Source organism: Venturia canescens, chromosome 9 (assembly GCF_019457755.1).
Source record: "Venturia canescens isolate UGA chromosome 9, ASM1945775v1, whole genome shotgun sequence".
NCBI classification, from domain to species: Eukaryota; Metazoa; Arthropoda; class Insecta; order Hymenoptera; family Ichneumonidae; genus Venturia; species Venturia canescens.
In genome coordinates this window covers 9068471-9088330 of record NC_057429.1, presented here as the reverse complement: position 1 = coordinate 9088330, position 19860 = coordinate 9068471, and the positions used below count along the sequence as shown (strand labels likewise).

The window sequence follows — 19860 nt, the reverse complement described above, 5'->3', positions numbered from 1 at the left end:
GCATAGTTACCTAGATATTCGATGTCAAAAATGACCTGGGTTCAAAGTGACCCCATGTGCACGAAATGTCTCGCTGTGAAGGTGTGCACACTAAGGGTTAAATTTCCCGCCTTTAGTAGTGGCCTATATCCGGTGATGGCGCTGCATGCTCAGTTTCCTCATATCGTTTCGTTGTGCTCAACGAATTCGCACAAAAGAGTAGTCTCGTGCAGTGGTTAATCAAGAAAATAAACACCTCAACACATAAAACAATGGGAAAGGAGAAGAAGAGAAAGCACTCTCGATCCCCTTCGCGAGAGCAAAAGAGGGCAGACGTCGGAACTGACGCAGAGCTGCAAAAAATGCAATTACAGATACATAACCTAACAAAGCTAGTCACAGATTTGATGGCGCAGAAACACGTGGAAAGTGAGGATGAAAAATCTTCTATGAAGGAAGGCTCAGGTACAGTATGCAAAATAGAATTTTTCCATCTGAATTCAGGGAGTAATGACAGGTTCTACACGAGCTACATTATAATTTTTCGTTATACTGCTATTTCCTCACGAAAAGCAGTGGACAGGCTCCACACGAAGTTTGCCACCCAAAAAGGGAAATAGAACAACAAGATCAGCAAAGCTCCACACGAGCACGCATAATAGTAATTCCTTACGAACTCCGAAAAGGAAAGTTGTATTTCAGAAATCGATTCTTATAAGGAGATCATGACAGTCACGCGCTAAACACACAGAGTGGGGATAAAGATGAGAATTGCGAGCAAGACTCGGTAGATGGTTCGTCTCAAATGAAGCGAGGCCTCGAAGAGAATTCAAATGACATCATTATAGACGAAGAAATTTTTAACCTTTTGGGAAATCACCCAAATGCGACGAAAGGAGAAGGAATCAAACTTCATCCGGGGATTAAAAATCGCTGGCAGACTTGGATGAAAGTGGGGTTGTCCGAGGACGATGTCAAAAGCCTGACGAAAAATGCCGAACCTCCCAAACTAAACACTCAGAAATCGGAGCTGCAATGACAGAAATTGCCAAGAAAAGAGACGAACACTTTGTGAAAAGGCAAGAATGCCTGGGCACAGCTATAGTATCATTTGGCGCAGCTATATCGTTGCCAGTCGACTGCTCCGTCGAAGAAGTCGACCAGATGAAACTCATCGAACTTCTTTCCGATACTGGGAAATTATTGGCTGACATTTTTCATCAGCAGTCTGTAGGAAGAAAGTCGTTCATTAATCCAATAATGAAGAAAAACGTGAAGTTAGTAGTAGAGGCAAATCATTCTGACGAATGGCTTTATGGGTATAACTTAGCGGAACAGATTAAGGAGGTTAAGACGATCGAGACCGTATGCCAGAATATCAAGGTTCCAGAGAAAAAACCTTCCTATCGAACACAAAATCAGGGAAACTGGAAAGGCCCGTCTGCTCAACACAGACAGACGGGCGGATATCACCGACAACAGTGAGTTCGTTTCAAACAGAGAGCATCGTATTGATCAACTCCAACGAATCGCGACAAAAATCGTTCGACGACGAAGCAATCGTCAAAGAAATAAGAGAGGTAATAAGAAACATAGCAGGAAGGCTGAGCGTTTTTATCGATGAATGGCAAAAAATTATGAACGAGATTGTTTTATAATAAATTGCGTACAAGGATATAAAATTCCGTTTGAAGAGACTCCAGTACAATTTCGGTCTCCTGAACAACGAATATGGAAACCTGGAGAACCAGAATTATTAGAAACTGAAATCCAAAAATTGCTAGAGAAAAATGCGAGGAATGCGTCGGTCAATTTGTATCCCCCATTTTTCTGGTACCAAAACCTGACGGCTCGAATCGCTTCATACTAACTTTAAAAAAGTTGGACAAATTTATTAAAGCTCCTCATTTTAAAATGGAGGACGTTAAAATCAAAAAGTTATTAGAAAAGCTTGGATTTGTAATAAATCATAAGAAAAGTTCACTAACTCGAGCGAAAAAATGTAAATTTTTGGGCTTTATAATAAACTCAACGAACTTTACATTAGAATTGACAAGCGAGAAAAAACAAAAAATTAAAAAATTACTAAACAATTTTAGACCGGGAACAGAATGTAAAATTAGACACTTTGCTCATTTATTAGGCGTCTTGAACGCAGCGTGTCCAGCAGTTGAGTACGGCACCGTATATGTAACAGACTCGAGAGAGAAAAATTCCTCGCGCTGATAATAAATGACGGAGATTATGAGGCAGTAAGCACCAAAGTAAAAGAAGATTTAAAATGGTGGGAAGTAAACAGCCAAATTGGGATAAATCCCATAAGAACATTCGATTACAAAACCGAGATTTTCTCAGATGATTCTTTATCAGGATGGGCTGCTCACTGTGATGAGGTATCCATAAGCGGCTGGTGGAAAATTGAGGAAAGAAAACATCATATAAACGATTTGGAGCTTCTAGCGACTTTTTACGTCTTAAAAAGTTTTGCGCATCAATTGCATAACTGTGAAATTTTGCTAAGGTTCGATAATACTACTGCAATAGCGTGCGTAAACAAAACTGGAGGAATTCAATACCCAATTTTGACCGAGCTCGCGCGTCAGATTTGGAGTTGGTGTGAAGAGAGAAAAATTTCGATACGTGCCTCATATACAGCGTCAAAAGAAAATGTTCATGCAGATACAGCCTCTCGAATTACAAATACGGACACAGAATGGGAGTTGTCGGAAAAAGCAGCCTTTCAACAAATAAATAGGAAATTTGGACCATTTACCATTGATTTCTTTGCCACGGATTCTAATAAAAAGTGAAGAAATTCTGTTCAAGATTTCCCAATCCGAATTTTTATAGAGTCGAAGCCTTCACAATATCGTGGAAAAAAGAAAAAGCGTACGCATTCGCCCCCCCCCCCCCATTCACGACAATTTTACCAACTCTGAAGAAATTCATTGCCGATAAAACCCAAGGTATCGTTGTAGTACCATATTGGCCGACTCAATCGTGGATCCCCTATTCAATTCGCTGCTCAGGAGGCCTCCTCTATCATCTTTAAGCCAAATAAAAAATGGCTATTATCCCCTTGCAGGGAGAAGTCGCATCCACTAGCACGATCACTTTCGCTGGTGGCAGGTCAGTTGTCCGGCAAGCTTTTTTAAGAAAATTATGTATTATGTATTTAATAAATTATCAATTATGACATATTCGGTACTGACGCGATTAAAATAATCGAGTTTTTAACCAAACGGTTTAAAGAAGGAGCGGAGTATGGTACACTAAATTGTGATCGGGCATAGCGATTACGTTGATAGCGTCCAAAAAATTGTCGGGAAATGAGATAATAAGGGGATTCATGCGTGGTGTTTTCAAACAGAGACCAACACGAGCAAGATCATGGGATGTCGATCCAGTTCTCGATTATATAGAACATGTTTCGGCAAAAGGCAAACTGAAATTGAAAGGTCTTATTATTGCTGCTGACTACGGCTCATCGCCTACAAACAATGGCAAAATCGCCTACAACGATGGTAAAACCGTACAAGTTCGCGTGTCTCTATGTCGCATAGCGCTGCGGTTGCCCGATTTTCCCAAATTTGTGCGTCTCCGGAGAAGGGGAATCGCCCTCTCATCGCGGCTCGATTTCATGCGCTCGCCCTCTTCGCTGGGGACGTCATCGAGGTGGGTCGTCAATAATCATTATCAAGAAGTCTAAGGATTATTTCTAACGTCGACTGGCCAGTCATACGGTACGAGATCCGATCTTTTCTCCATTTCATTGTCGGTCGACCCCATCCACAGCCCCCGGGCAAAAGCCTCCGTATAAAAAAATTGAGCTAACTTTTTTTTGTACATTTGACGAGCATTGGGTGTATGAATACGTGAAGAATGATAATGAAGAGGAAAATTGAAAATTGTGACGAATTTGAATAATGATTATTCGAGCGAATGAATTATGAAGTGACGGGTGTGAATAGAGAAAATTTCACAGCATCCAAAGCTGTAAATTTGACATAGATCTATATTGAACAAAGAGAAACTCACAGATTCTATAATAATTCCGGGACTAGATGCATGGTGTATATTTCTAGCATATTTCCAAATGCAACTCTTAAATTTGGAATTTTCGATTTCCATTAGATTCGCGCGAACTTCCTTAAACTGGCGTAAAATCGTTCGGGACCAACGACCCTCAAATTTGGTGACTCCAGAATTCAGGCTACGGTATATAAAAAGCGCGTGAATTGTTACAGATCAGGGAAAGAAGCAGGTAGAAAATAAAAAAAAGTCGATTACAAATGGAGGTCTTTGCAATACGGAGAGTCTTCTATACGAATATTTCGGATGAATTTGCTAGAAAAATTTGCTGTTTTGTGTAGCACCGCTGTTCTATATCGCCATTCTATTACATTTAACCAAAGTGCATAGTAATTTTGATGCCGAAAGTAGTTCTCTCAAATTTTACTATGTACGACAGGCTAAATTTATGTCTGCGACATTCTTACATCAAACGATGTATCGGTATCCGAATGTCACTCGTGTCTTTGGCCAAATGTTAAAAATTGGTGAATTGAACTGGACTGAAATTACTTGAAATTTTATTATGTGCCACTGGTTAATTTTCATGTTTATACTCGCAACGCCTCACATAATTGGTGGGCGCATGAATTTTGCTATGTTATTGAGCAAAATTCAGTGCAGTAAAAGGGAAAATACGAAACTATGCAATTTTTCGTATAGCACAGAGAAACGACTGCTATGTTATCTCCTAAATTTTCATCAAATCATTTCACTATTTACTATGTTTTTCATAAAAATTCGATCGGTGTTCATTTTTGATGTAGTACAGCGCGTTATTTACGGCTCCATGTCTAAATAACTTGTTCAAAATAACTTGGTCAAAATAACTTGTCAAAAATAACTTAAAAAAAATATAACTTTATTCAAAAATAACTTCTACATAAATAACTTCCGCAACAATAACTTTTGCAATAATATCTTTCGTAATAATAACTTGAATGTAATAATCATCGCATAATGACCACTGCCGTACTGAATAAATGCAACGCCTCAAATAATTGGTGGGCGCATGAATTTTGCTATGTTATTGAGCAAAATTCAGTGCGGTAAAAAGAAAAATACGAAATTATGCAATTTTTCGTATAGCACAGAGAAACCATTGCTATGTTATCTCCTAAATTTTGATCTGATCATTTCATTATTTACTACGTTTTAAATCAAAATTCATTCGATGTTGATTTTTGATACCGTACATCGCGTTATTTACGGCTCCATGTCTAAATAACTTGTTCAAAATAACTTGTCAAAAATAACTTAAAAAAAATATAACTTTATTCAAAAATAACTTCTACATAAATAACTTCCGCAACAATAACTTTTGCAATAATATCTTTCGTAATAATAACTTGAATGTAATAATCATCGCATAATGACCACTGCCGTACTGAATAAATTCTCTCAAACAACGATTATATCTGTCGTATACAATACGTTGACAAATTATACACACACGTGCACACAGGTGTGAATAGCCATAGTATTATAATAGTTCAGAATATATCTTATAGTATTCTAATAATTCAGAAAAGTTATTATATTCAAGTTATTATTACGAAAGATATTATTGCAAAAGTTATTGTTGCAGAAGTTATTTATGTCGAAGTTATTTTTGAATAAAGTTATTTTTTTAAAGTTATTTTGACCAAGTTATTTTGAACAAGTTATTTAGACGTGTCACGTTATTTACTATGAACTGTGGTAATGGTTCCCCAAACTTTTGCATTATTTTACACACTCTGTAGCGATTATTATTATAATATCGACGTGGTCCGACGTTACTATAAAAACATAGTAATTTTTGTTATAAAAGTCTCTCCGTGAATAAGTCGTCAATTTGTTATCGTAAGCCGTTCGAAGTGGAACCGGTGTACATTGACGGACCACACGGCATAAAGGGATTTGCGGAAAAAGTTATTGGGCGCAGAAGGGAGCATCGCCGATATCTCGATCCCTCAACATCGTCTTCGTATCTCGCACGTTCCTTTCCGGATATATGGCGAAGCACTTTCATAACTTTGTAGAATAGGAGGCGGCCGCCGCCGCGGAGGCTTCAAAAGCGATAATCGTATCACGGACATATCGGAGCTTCCATCATGGGGAGATCGCGTGTACCGAGAGGGATGGAAACCACCATGACGGGAATTCAATTTCGCAAACTTGAAATTCTCTCACCGTCTACGATGTAGCTATGAAACGTACGGGAGAATCGAATATGTACACGGTGGTACGCGGCCCGGACGAGAGATGCCGAATGAAAAAGAGAAGAGAAGGAGAGTGAGCGAAAGAGAAAATGCGAGACACGCGAAGGGAACGGCCAATAAGAACGCAAGGAATCGAAAGGGAAAAAGGTTTAGGAAAGAGAGTGAAAAGGGGAGAAGGATTTCCTTAGACAACTTATAGCAGCGAGGCTCTTCGTCATGCCGAGCTATACGCGCGTGTGCACTGAAAGCACCCCGAACGCGTAACCGAGCCTTCTCCTTCTGCGCTTCAACCCCTTTTCCCTCGATATCATCCTTTTTTCTACTATCGTTCTATTTCACTAGTGTAGAAAAATGGTGATAAATAGTTGAGAGAACTTATGGTAGATGAGGGGGAGGAAAGAGAAGGTGAAAAACGAGGCGATATTCGCGCAGCTTGCGAGCTCTGTACGACACGTTTTCCCTTTTTTTCCTCATTACTTCTCAAGCTTCCCGCATTTCTACTTCCAGCTAGCTCGATCATATTCGGCTGAGAAAACTTTAGCAATCTTCGCGTACCCTCTGATGACCGCGAAATAAGAAAAGCTGCGAAATTATGTTAGCTGTTTATTTTCGAGCAAGTTGAACTCGATCGTTGTGATTTCGTTTCGAGCTTTTGCCAATTCGGAAGTTGAGCTCTTTCGTTCCTTCAGAACTTTTGCTCGTGGAAAGAAACACATGAAACAATGGTTACTGTAGCGATATAAATAATTCAGAGAAGGAGCGAACATTCTGGTGAAATAATCGTGAAGGAAACACGCCTCAATTTTATAATGACGAACACAAAAAGCTCGTTTCGAGCGCATACAAATCTCTTGGAACCGTTTGCTCTCGCTGATTCACCGATATTTCGGTGAGCTTGAGGTCGATGCTCCGAGTATTTTTAGTGTTTAACGAATATTTTCGCAATGCTAATAAAGATTGGCCGAACCCGATACCGGTAGTCACGATTGTTTGAGTTTGCTATACTTAATCAGTGTGTCAGGCGGATCTGGCGGTGCTTAGGCAACACTATAACAATGGTCAGAAGTTTTCCAATATCTTGAATCGTATTTGCGGAGAGGAAAAACGGGGCGGAAAGGAGCGACGTTCATAAGGCGTGTAGGAGGAGAGAAGTGAGTAATCCTGAAGTTTCTATGGCCGGAGAAACATACCGGAAGTAGTCGGAGGGTGAATTCAGATCTTCTTCCATTCACTCATCTCTATGCTCTTCTCTCTTTCTCCTCCATTGCTTTTCTCCCTGCTTTCAACTTGTTTTATCCCCGGCTTGAGTCTGACTCAACGGCTGCGTTATTCTTCACTCGCGAGAACGAGTACGAGAAAAAAAACAAGGCCATAAGTCGTGGGACTTCTCGAGCGCTTTCGATCGGCAGGCATCATCGAGTCCAATTAATTATCCACGCGGATAGAGCCCTTTGGATGGCTTCCAATATCCGCTTTTCGCTCCGGCCAATAACACCACCATCCGGTTACTGATTTTTCATTATTTCACCGCAAATTTTTCACTCGTCATGTTTTGCTGGATCGAGCTACCGAGATCCTTGAGAGCCATTTGATAAGCCAACGTGACTCAGGACGGATCGACTTGAATATTCGATTGGAAAGAGTTTTGGCAATTATGCGTTGTAAATAATTGTCACTTTTGGAATCTTTGCTGAAGAATATTCAACATTTTCCATTATAATGGAGGCTTCGAGTGATTTTTTCCGTGCTTCGTAACATCCTACATTTTTCAATTTCGGTCAATTTAATCCTTAAATTCAATATATCTGTATCTTTCGCAACAATAAAGATTCGAGCGAGCTTCAAGGATGCTGCGAAGAATCGAGCAAATTGAGCTCGCTCATCCACTAAATTTCTGTCTTCTCGGTCGCGGAAAGTGAAAGAGAGAGAGGGATGAGAAACATCACTCGGGTGAATAGCGAGTTCTCTTAACGATATTTACCGTTCGTGGGCCCTCGAGGGATGCGAGAGATCAATTTGAGATGACAAACAGCGCGAGACGAATGTGGGAGAAAGTGATATAGCAAGATTAGATACCGAGAGTAAAGAGGAAGAGCGAGAGAGAGAGAGAGGGAGAGGAATTGAGAGAAAAATATAGTATAGAAATAAGAATAAACTCGAAGACTTTTGCGGAGGGTGCAAACACGAAAAAAGAGGGATCTGAAAGATTCGTTCGTTGAGATGCGAGATCGCTTGGATGAGTAAACTTTCGGCATGATTGTACGTTTGCTGGCGTGGAGATAAACAGTCTTATCAATTATTGAAAATAATAATTTAAGCAGGAGAGAAGCATCAAATGAAATTCTTCATGATGAATAATTCAGTCGTCCAGGGTTTTAAATTCAAAGAATAAGTTTTGACAATTTTCTCTAAAAAATGGTCGGAACGAATTTCCTACTCGTTCGAATTCATCGCATCTGCCTCGGAAATAATGTTAATTATTGAATAATGGGATTCTTGCTTTTCCTGTAAAGTGCAAAAGGCCCCTCGACTCGGTGACGTTAAAGCTATCGCGTTACACCAGTGTTTTAGCTCGAAACAGGTCTCGCCCCTGCTCTTCTGTCCGGAGATGGAAGAAGAGGGCTTTGGGCAGCCTCCCCCGCAGCTGCGTTCTCGCTGTGGAGCGAAACCGAAGCCAGAGAGGTCCTCTTGGGTTTCAGAAGCGATGACGGCTTCGAAGCTGGCTTTTGCGTTTGGGGCTCGTTGCTACGTTTTGCAAAGAAGGAAAAAGCAAGAGGGAACGAAGGAAAAAAAGAGGGTTTGGATTACAAGTCCCCTTGGTGGAGGTACAACACGCGACACTTCACGCGCTGAGCAGCTCCACGGTCTGTTTCGTCGAGCCACTACTTTTTCCCTTCCTTTTCTCTTCTCGAGCGCTCGCTCCGACTTTTCCTCCTTCTCTCTCGATTGAAACTTTGTGTGTTTAAAAAAAATTGCTAACCCAACCTACAACTCTTTGTCGTGCTTTCTCTCTCTCTCTCTCTTTCTCCTATTCTCATGCACTCTCTCGGTCGTTTAACATCACTCAAACCATTTGCCGTGCATTTCTTAGCCATTTCGCGTTCATCAGCCGAGCCCCTTAATTCGCTGGATCGTCATTTCCGGCAGGCTCCGTCCGTTAGATTCCTCGTGACACTTCGCTGATCAGGCGACGACCAAAGAGCATACCGAGGACCGAACAAGACGGAGGAAATGTCGAAACGATGTCAGAACCAGAGTCCAGATACACCGGACGTATCGGGCAACAATAAACCGAGCGTTCTGTCTCTGTTTTTTACCGCTTTGTTCGAAGAACATTTTTTTTGTGTGATTGATGAAATTGATCCAATGCGGGATCATCAAATCGATACATTTTTAGCTGAAAGAATTTTTTCTCCATTCATCTTAATTTTGGTTGGAAAAAAATCAAATCATTTTTTCCTCACAGCTTTTCTGATGACTGTGCAAGCATTTTTACATTCGTCACCGTGGATTATTATTGTCGTGAAGAGGATTTTGCGATAAATTATTCAGGACGGTGCGAGGAAAGGAGAACACACGTCGGTGCTTTTCTGTAATTTATTCCTGCTCTCCTCGAGTCTTTTGACGCGCGAGGAATCGATTTCTACTGGTGGATATCCGCTGCGATTGTCAGAGAAACGAGGATCGCATTGAGAACGATCGTCCTTGCATTTCACTGTCGTCGTGTGGTTTATCCACTCCTCGAAACGATATGCGGAAAATCACGAGAGAATATCGAGATTTGGGACAGCAGGAAGAGAGAGGATTGAAGGAGAAATGGAAAGGGGTGATTTCCAATGGAAATTCCGGAGTGTTCGTCGATCGGAATAAGGCATAAAAAAGGCTAAAAAATCGTCAAGTCCGTTGGGCTGTGTAGGGACGAGCTTCTTTTGAACGAATCCATGAATTTTGCACATTTTTTGTGTCGTTTTTCAGTCTGAATAGCGAAATTGAGGAAGGGCGAGTAAATTTGAATGACTCGTCGTTTGAATCTCAAATCACAACTGCGGGGTCGTTGAAATCATATTCTTTTGATGGAGAAATTTGGATTTCTTACATTATATTATTTTAACATTCATTTTTGGGCAGATCTCTTTCACGTGGTTTTTCTTGGTGTTCGACCCTCCGAATGGCGACGTTGAGCCGAGACTAAGCCTCTAAGAACGTCCAGGATTTCAGTGAAATAAGGAAATCAATTCGCATTGGAAATTAAATATATTCAGACGTTTTAATATTAATACTCCCAGTTTATGTGTGTTTTCGCAGTCTACTCGCTGCGTTTCCTCGATCACAGAACGAAATAAACTGCAGCCTCGATACATAAGGTGATAAATGATCTTGTGTGTTTCCTTCCGAGTTTGTATATGTATATTTACACGTTCTGTGTGGGTTACACTAGCCCTAGAGTGAAGTATCGTGTTTCTCACGTTGTTGCTTTCTCGTACATCGACCTTTTACCCCCGGGGCGGTCTGGGCGACGACGAGAGGGAGGAAAAATGCAGACGAGAAACCAAACAAGGCAGTAGAAATGGAGTAACGTAATGAAAAAGTTTATTGCAAAGTGTTGAAAGCGGCTGAAACATCAGGAAAGCGAAAAGTATTAAAAAGATGAAATTTTCCAAGTTCCTATTACTGGTCGGAACGAACGAAAAAAATGTGTTGTGTGAATGATTTTATTTTTGACAAATTACGTGCAAGTCTGTGGAAATGATTCTGCCAACGTTGTTTAAACAAATTTTTATTAGACGAGGAAGCTCTTTTATTTTTCCCTCTCATTTTCTTTTTATCGTCGCAGACTTGGCAACGTTTTTTTTTTAAATTACATTCTTCACCCTTTTTCTTGGCTCGATTTGAACTCGGTGCTATTCTTCGTTCTTGGTCAGCCACGCAAATAAATTGAAATTCAAAGAAGGGGTTACCGTGGCGAGTTAATTCTCGCGGTTAAGCTCCTCTCAGTTTTCAAGGTACACGAAGAAAAGAAGAAGAAAAAAGGGAGAAGAAGAGCAAAGAAGAAGAAGAACAACAACCAAAGGAATCGAGTCTTTTTTAATTAAGTAAAAGGAACGGCAAATGCGAATGAAACTCGTCTCTTCTTTGACACATCCGTGCACACCTCACGATCTTCCAACCCTCGACAAGAGGCTCGTCAGGCAAATGTTTAAATGCCTCAACCCTTCGTCTCTCGGTGCTTTTCGACTACATCAAGGATCTTTTTTTATTCGCCTCAGTGATTTATCTCCAGTCGTACTCGGAGATGAGATTTTTTTTCCAGAATTACATCTCTAACTTGACGAATACTCTTGTCACACCGTTTTTAAATGTTTAATGCGCATACATTTTTTACGTTTATATTCCGCGAGGATCTCATCCATGGATTTTGTCGTGTGTTAGATTCAATAGCACATTAATAGCGAGCGGAAGGGGAGGAAGCGAAAGAGGAAGGAACCTGTGAAAGGGGTAAGAGAGCGCGAGCATGCACCCCCAAAGCGGCAATCGCGCAATGTCAAGGGCTCGACCCGGGAGTGGCATTTTGAGTATGACGTAAAGCACCTCCTTTGATGGTGTCCCTCCGTCTCTCTCGATCCTTTTTGTCCCACCGACCCTCAGTGGCCTCCGCTTTGATCGACGACAGAACGTTCATTAAGGTTTTTCCAAACCTACATCGAGTTTCCTTCTGCCCCGAAATTGACTCACTCTCTCTCTCTCTCTTTGTTCTCCCTTCATGGAGAATATATAATAGGTATATGAAGCTGGAATGTACGTTAATGAATTTTTGAACGCGAATGGAGACTTGTAAAGCTTTTCAATAGGTACATGAGTTTGCTCCATTAACTCATTCAGCAGGTAATTGATTGAGAGTACGGTTTCAATAGTTACGTACTCAAGGGACATTAATAATACATTGGATTACGTACTAGTTTAAGGAGGGTGGCTACACTCGTCAAAATGATAAGAAATTGATGAAATTTGGTGATAATGTTCTTCAACATCAAATGCGAAGACACCATTTTTTTCAAAATTTTCTTCTGCTTAGTTATCGAGTAATTACGCATTAAAGCAGATTTCTTATGCCCGGTATATGGAAACGCTATGCTTATACACTTGAACTTTAGTGATCAATTACTCGATAACTGTACAGAAGAAAAATCTTTAAAAAAGTGTATTGTCGAATTTGGCCCTAAAGATTCACCAAATTTTATTAAATTCTTATCATTTTGAAATTTTTAATGTATTTAACATGGTTTAGCATGGCAACATTGTATCGTCGGTAGCCACCCTCCTTAATGAAAATTTAATGATCGCGTTGTTCAAAATTAAAAAAAAAAAAATCAATTCGTTGAGAAAAATTGATCGATCGAAGGTAATTGACGCAAAAGAATAATAGAAAAGTACGAAAACCCAGTGAATATATTCTCGTATAAGTCAATTTATGAAGGAAATATGCGCGTGCGTGATGAATAGAAAGTTCAAGTCTGACTGCATGAATAAGTAAAGTGCGAATCTCATGATAAATAACTCCTGGATGACGAGGTAAATTGCATTTTTTATAGTGACTAAGGCGTTGAGAATGAACTTTAATCAACGAAGTAACGACTTCAAAAATTGATGCCCGTGACTGGTCGATAGCAAACGACTAATCCGAGGAATTAGAAGCAGAAAGTTTCGAAAGTTTGTCCCAGCAGGGAGTAATTTTGGTCCAATCATCGAGATTAAATTGACGAATCTCAATAAACCAGAGTTTTTATAGATGAGTAATTCGTCTTGGGATTTCCGGAGATTTTTATCTACTGGTGAATTATGATGATGGAAAGATAAAGAGAGAGAAAGGGAAAAGAGTTTCATCTCATCGTCATTGCGTAGCAGTGACGAAAAGAAATAACGAGAATCTTATCGAGATACGAAATGGAACGAGCGTTTCCTAAATAATATAGTGAGACGTTACGTCCAAGTGGAAAAAGACAGAAAGTTGATGGCGAAAGTGAGAGAGGGTGCGAGTGAGCCATAAGGGGGTGGTCGGAGCTTACGGTTAAGCAGCTTAACGACGAAGAATAAACCGAAGGGGCTTCCTCGTTGCCGCACTATTGCGGTCCTCTACGTTCTTCTATATGGCCTTTTATATTGGGCTTTGCTCATCGCCCAATGCCTCCTCTCTAAGCTCGCAACACAAACTCACTTTCTCTTTCCTGACTCCTTAATCGCGCCACTTTATTATCATACTTCGTATTAGCTACTGATTAAATCCATGTTGCTTATTGCGTCGATTCATCCTCGTCCTTGGACCATTTCCATCCACTTTTCCTTCAGGCAATTTGCCCCTGAACAAACTTCGATGACTTTCACAACAATCGTGTCAACGTTCCTCTATTTTTTCTGAAAAAGGAATGATCATTCTTCCGGCTAACGAATCCTCGATCCTCATACTTTCATGGATCTTAAAATTATTAGTCAGTTCAGAATTTTACTGTTTTTAAAAACACCAATTGGAATTTCATGAAAAATAACGAAATGCATCGCGAATTTCCATAATCGAAAATGGCTTTCGCTGATAAAATGAGAGTTAAACGGTAGAATAGACGTGTTTTTTTTTTACCTCCTGACGCCGATTTCAGCGTAACGACCTCTCACAGCACGTGTCGAAGTCGGAGTTCTCCCTCCGTTGTTCGAGTTCGTGTACAACGAGAGAATTCCCCCATTGATATTGTTCAGTATTGGTGGCAACATTTTACACCTCCGCACATACGCGCACTGTTATTTATTCATTCGCTCATTGGGTGATGAAAAGCGAGATTCTCTGTGTTTCGATTTGGCCTGAACTTTGGTCCGTTTCTTTTGCACTTTTAAACTTTGACTGTCGACGGTTGTTCGTTATATTGGAACATCTGTTGGGGGCCGATAAACGATGAATAAATGTCATTGGAATTGTCGAGAGAACTTGAGTAATAGATTTTAAAATAAATCGGTCTCAAAATCATCAGATTTTAAATCCTTCGTCATTAATATCAAAGTACAAGAAAGCTCTTCTCCTTGTAAAACGAGAAAATACAGCAATATTTTGGGTCTTCGTTATTTGAATATTGTTTCGAAAGACGCCATTTTCAACTGTTCGACGACCCGGCAAACACGCCTAATTTTGACACACTAAAAGATAAATGAAATTGAAAAATGTGGTCAAGAGAGCAGCCGCTACTGAGTGAGTCAACTGCGATGACTCGTTGCTAATTTCCCACGATAATTGTCAAGGATTATTCGAAAATGAAATACTTTATGTCGGTTTTATTGTAGGGGAATTCATCTGCTTCACGAGGGAAAGCAATTTCTAAAGGAATAAAAGTTTCAGGTCCTCGATAACATTTCATTGGTTCGAAGTATCGGTGAAACTTGGCAGAGGAACGGTTTTTCGAGTGTACAACAAAGTTCAAGAGGCAAAGGGAGAGAAATAAATGTACACATACGTTTGTATGTAGGCTGCTTCGTATGTATGCTTGTAATAGTTGCGATTGAGCGAACAAGCAGAAAAGAACGACTAGATCGCCTCTATCTCGATTTAATTGAGCGCCATTCGCAATAGAGTTTAATCGGCGTATAGAGAGTAGGCAGAAAAGTCGAGTCTCTCTCACTTCAATCGTTCCCTCTTTGCATCCGAACGGTTACGAAATGGTAGCCCTTTTGGCCAGCGACTGATTCGATCCCTCGTCAGGCCCTTCAGGCTTACGCTCTCCCCTTCGGATCCTTTTGCTCGTCTTCATTCGCTTTTTCGGCCATTTGCCACGATGCCCATTCAACACACGATTCGTCTCATATTTTTCGTGAATCTTGCTGAGAAAAATATCGAAAAATTTCGATTCGTGTGAGCAGTGTGTTTTCTACTCGTCGATTGGCTGAATGAATTTCGAATGAATTTCAATGAAGTTTCAAACGAATGGGTGAAGCAGCGAATACACGAATGGTGGATTTGATTATTCGGAATGGCAGTTAAAGCTCGCCCTGAAGGATAGAAGCAGTTTTCCAAGTGGACTGAGCCCTGAAATAGGGGAAAATTGCAAACGACCAAATGACGAAGAGTTTTGTGAGTTTCGGAGAGCAGACGAAGAAAAAAATAGGAAAATGTTGAAGTGTTTGCAAAATTTCGGCTGCAGTTAGTGATAAAAGGTGAGTCCGTAGCTGGCAATCTGATTGTATTGCGGAAGAGAAAAGGGCGAGTGAAAAGTAAAAATCATGCGGACAACAGGTGTTCCGGTAGGCCGCTGACAAAGCAGCAGTAGAGCTGTGTGCTCGGCGGGTATAAATCGGCATGAAGCTCGTAAACCTCCGAGAGCTAACGAATCAGAATACGTTTCTGGGCGTGTAGCTATAGCTGTATACAAACCGTCAATTTAATTACGTGAACCATAACAATCCCTAAACTGATTCGCGCTCTCTCCTCTCCCTCCTGCCTCGTGCCTCGTGATTTCAATCGGGAATCACATAAACTCTTTCTCTGCTTGTGTGTTGGTATATACGAGCGGGACTGTCGAGTGGAAATATCGGCTTTTGGGGTTGAGTTATACTCGGGGGTTGCAGAGAGGACGAGAGCAGCCACCGATGAAATACGAGTGGGATGAATTTTCGCCCCAAAACCTCCGGAAAAATCATTCAATTGTTTCGTCCGATCAATCCCTCGACCACTTTTATTGCTCCCTCATTTTTTCACACGCTCTTCAATGCAAATTATTAGTGAAAATGAATCGCGCGTGATAAACTCGGCGATTACGTGAGAGCAGATTCGATTATGCGAGCGGTTGGATATGAATTTTTCCAACAAATCATTTTCCAATATTCTCGTTTCAGTGGTGTCAGAATTTTAGGCCAATCCTGCTTTGTCGGCTTCGTTCGGATTTATAAGAATTTCGACCAAGGAAACTTTCGATCGTCGCGATTGAATTGCACATAATTATTATTCATTGGAGACCTCGAGAATATTTTTCAGTCTTCAAACATCGCTTCGTGCTCTGTTTCCGTCATTAAATTTCTCGCTTTCGTAACGAAATAACTCGGAACGATTTATTCTCATATAAACGCGTTTATACCTTCGATTCGGATCTGTATACAAACTCGTTTATTTGTGTACGTGTATATGTGACGTAATTGAGGATTAAGAGAGGGCAAAACAAGTCTGAAAGCAATTGGCAGGAATGCATGCCCCGTACGCACGTGTCGGTTTGGCTCAATGGCGAGAAGCGCCGCAGGGTTATCGATGTTCGATTTCAAGTGCGAAAAAATCCTACATCAATGTTGCTAAACTCACGAGTCCGATGCACGTTCGTCCCAGCAGAGCGGTTTTGTTACCATTATTATTATAACGAGATCGTGACTAATCAGACGACGCTGAAGTTTCCAACGTTGGAGTCCAACGAAATGAACGAAAAAAACGTTTGTAATTCACCAATTTTTTATTTCACGAATCGTTGGTGCAGCTTGAAAAACTACGAATCGGAAATTTGGCAGGGAACAAAATAGGAGAATTACTGGAATTATTGGAGAGTTTTTTTCGATCATTTCGTTGGACTCCAACGTTGGAAACTTCAGCGTCATACTAATCAGAATGTTGGATTATCAATTCGTTCAACGAATTCAATTGCGTTTATGCGGAGTAACTGCGATCGAGGATAGTGACAAAAATGCCCTTACATGCATTCGATGCATGTAAAGGGCTGCTTTTTCGGGCTCACGATCCGATTTTACGTGCGGAAAATCGTTTTTGCAAGATGAAATAAAAAAGTAATTAAATATAAGCTGAAATTTGAAATGGTGAGTAAAGTTTTTAATGGTTACTTGCTGTTTGTCGTGTTTCAATCGTTACAACGATTAGCCACCTTTAATTAAACGTGTAATCAAAATTTCGTCATTTTCCTCCGGTACGTTTATCACGAAGAGAAGTAATTGGACGTTTACAAGCCGCGGATAAATTTAACGCTGGGAAGTTCGTGTCACGCATGAAATACTCGAACTTTTTCATCGTTTTCTTCATCAATATACCGCCTTAATGAGACTCCTTAAGGTGATGTGTATTCAGTTATTTTTTCCGAGACGTTTAATTGCGAAAAATCTATGAGAAATGAGCTAATCCAAATCATTTTAGGGAAGGAACTGGAATTGCCCATCCGCAGAATGACATTGAATCGTTCATTGTTCGTGAATAGTGAAAGAAAAGTACGAGCGGCTTGAAGGAATATTTTCGATGGTTAAAAAAGCTCTGATTATTTCGTTTTCTACTTGCACGAGTCTCGTCAAAATTGTGATTTTTTTTTTTTTTTTTTTTTTCATTTTGTTATTTCTTGACGTTTCTTTAATCCGATGACTTACAGAGAGCGCGGCTCACATTCGCCGACTCCCATCGTCGCATGCTCGTTTCGCCCACCGAGTTTTCCGAGCTCGCAACTTTACTTTTTCGGTGTCACGCTTGGAAAAAATTCGGTAGTAAAAAAGCGACTATCGCTTATTGAGAAATCGAGTGAAGAAATCGGCGAGGGACCTTGAGACGCTGCACGTGTGAGCCGGACTTCCCACAGCTGCTAAATATATCCGAAATAACTGCCGTTTCTACGCCCTTTAGCTTTCCGCGTAACGTCCTTTAAGAAATCAAATCATTTGTTCGGCTAATCTTCTAATTAGCTGCTACGATTATGTACAAGATCGTACAAGAGACTGCGAGTCTAATTTTATCGGTATTAATAGGCCATGATTTTTGGGTCACAAGATCAGTTTTTCTAGATACTCGGCTTTTATATTTAGAAATAGTTAATTAGCGAGCAGTACATCAATCTCCTTAGATCCCTGATAAACGTCAAATGAAAGGAAATTAAAAAAAAAAAAAAAAAAAAAAAAAAACAAAAAAACAAAAAAAAATAATAAAAAAAGAGAGAAAAATATTGGAGCACGGTTAATATTGAGGAGAGTCGAGGAGAAATCGGGAGACATATCTAAATAAAACTGTGGCCAACATCCCTGTTAAGAGCCGCGTGACGTGTCCGAGACGAGGAGCAGCACAAACACTTATGTTTGCCCGGACGAAATTGGGAGCACTCACGCGGTGATGTTTGCTCGAGAATTTTTGGAGGAGTGGACTCCTCGATTTTATAAAGTGTGCGAGGAGAGGCCGGGACTCGGAGTGAACGGAATGTGTATTAGGTGGCGACTCAGTGGTCAAGACGACGAACGAATGTTGAGATAGAAAGAGAGGCTCGAGAGCAACGTGATCTTTGACTAGAGGCAAAGCAGTTTGCCTCGAGGAGGATTGAAAAAAAGCAACAAAGTGCGTGGGTTCATTCCGGAGGTCTGGGAGATATCTTTTAAAGAATTCCGCGAGTATTTGTTTCCCAACAATGGAATTCGTTGTGGAGCCTTGACAATTATCTCAACCGAGTAATCGAACAGTTTGACTGCAATAATCGAAGCTCCGCTTTTTCTACGCTCACGAAGCGATTTATCGTTGATTGATATAACTTTGGGCCCGAAACTCAGTTTCTTCGCTCGACCAAACAGTGAGGAGATCTTACGAAACAATCGGCCGAAATGACGAGAGGTTTGCGCTAACTCGATGAGTCAATGAATCAATTGATTTGTCTCCACGAATCGTAGCACTCGGTTTGACCAATTCGGCTCGCTGAATACGTCGAGAGTATTCATTATTATTACTTATTTCAATAAAAGTAGTCACATTGAGTCACTTTACTGATTAATCGCTATCGCTGTACCCACGAAACTCCGTTTCTCTCTCTCTCTCTCTCTCTCTCTCTCCTTCTCAAGTCAAACTGTTTGAAAAAAAAGTCTCGTGCTTGGCCGAGATAACATCGCGAGTAGTAACAGCGATTATGTCAAACCGTGACGACCGCCGACGTCGTACTGGTGGCGTCGCGACGCCCTAACCGCGAGAGCCGGTCGGATCTTCGCTGCTGCGCTCCCTCCCCTCGCTCCTCGTCCCTTCCCTTCGGCGTTCGCTGTGTGCAGCAACCTTACTGCCGGACGAGAGCGATCGTAATACACCGTGTAACCTGGTGGGGGCGAGCGCAGGCGCAGTTCGAGCCGAAACATGCTCCGCTGTGTACGTCACTCATTTCCGTACCTTTTTTCACATCCCATTTTGCGATACTCGGCAATTATTTACACCCAAATTTCAAGATTATTGTTCCTCAGAATATTCTATTTTCCAATGATTCCGGCCTCGTCCACGAAACTTGAGAAAAAAGGCCGTTTTTCCGAGATTTTTTCATCGGAAGTGGCGCCTCGACTTTGTTGCAAAGATCATTTGATGAAAAACAACTGAATAACTGCGCATCCACTGTGAGACGCCGAGTCGAAAGTGCCTGTAAGAATCGTCAAAGCCCCGGTTCGTATAAATAAAAAAATGTAGCAAATGCTCCGAATACGCAACAGATAAAAAATATAAAATTTCTCGAGAGCCAGAGAAGGGGGAAAAACAGCACGTAATTTGTGAATGACACTTCTGTCGTATCCCATGCACCTTCACGGAAATCGATATTGATATGAAGCGCGAGCCGTGTGCTCCTGGGATTAGTCACTTTGCACG

The 19860-nt window shown here is 40.8% G+C and overlaps 1 protein-coding gene across 9 annotated transcripts in view; it reads right to left on the bottom strand.

Moving 5' to 3' along the window:
• The window catches only part of spri (sprint), a 163902-nt gene that overhangs the window by 29104 nt on the left and 114938 nt on the right, over positions 1-19860 (bottom strand). For 2 of the 9 annotated variants that reach the window (XM_043428634.1, XM_043428639.1), the window contains exons 1-2: positions 18830-19160; positions 13885-14432 (exon numbers count right to left, since the gene is read on the bottom strand). The exons of 3 other annotated variants lie outside the window; for them this stretch is intronic. In XM_043428634.1, the coding sequence (XP_043284569.1) occupies positions 13885-14015 (131 nt within the window). In that variant the 5' untranslated portion in view covers positions 14016-14432; positions 18830-19160. Of the gene's footprint in view, positions 1-13884; positions 14433-14746; positions 15546-18829; positions 19161-19860 lie in introns of those variants that run through there. 4 more of the 9 variants (XM_043428636.1, XM_043428638.1, XM_043428635.1 and 1 more) reach the window with 4 other exon arrangements.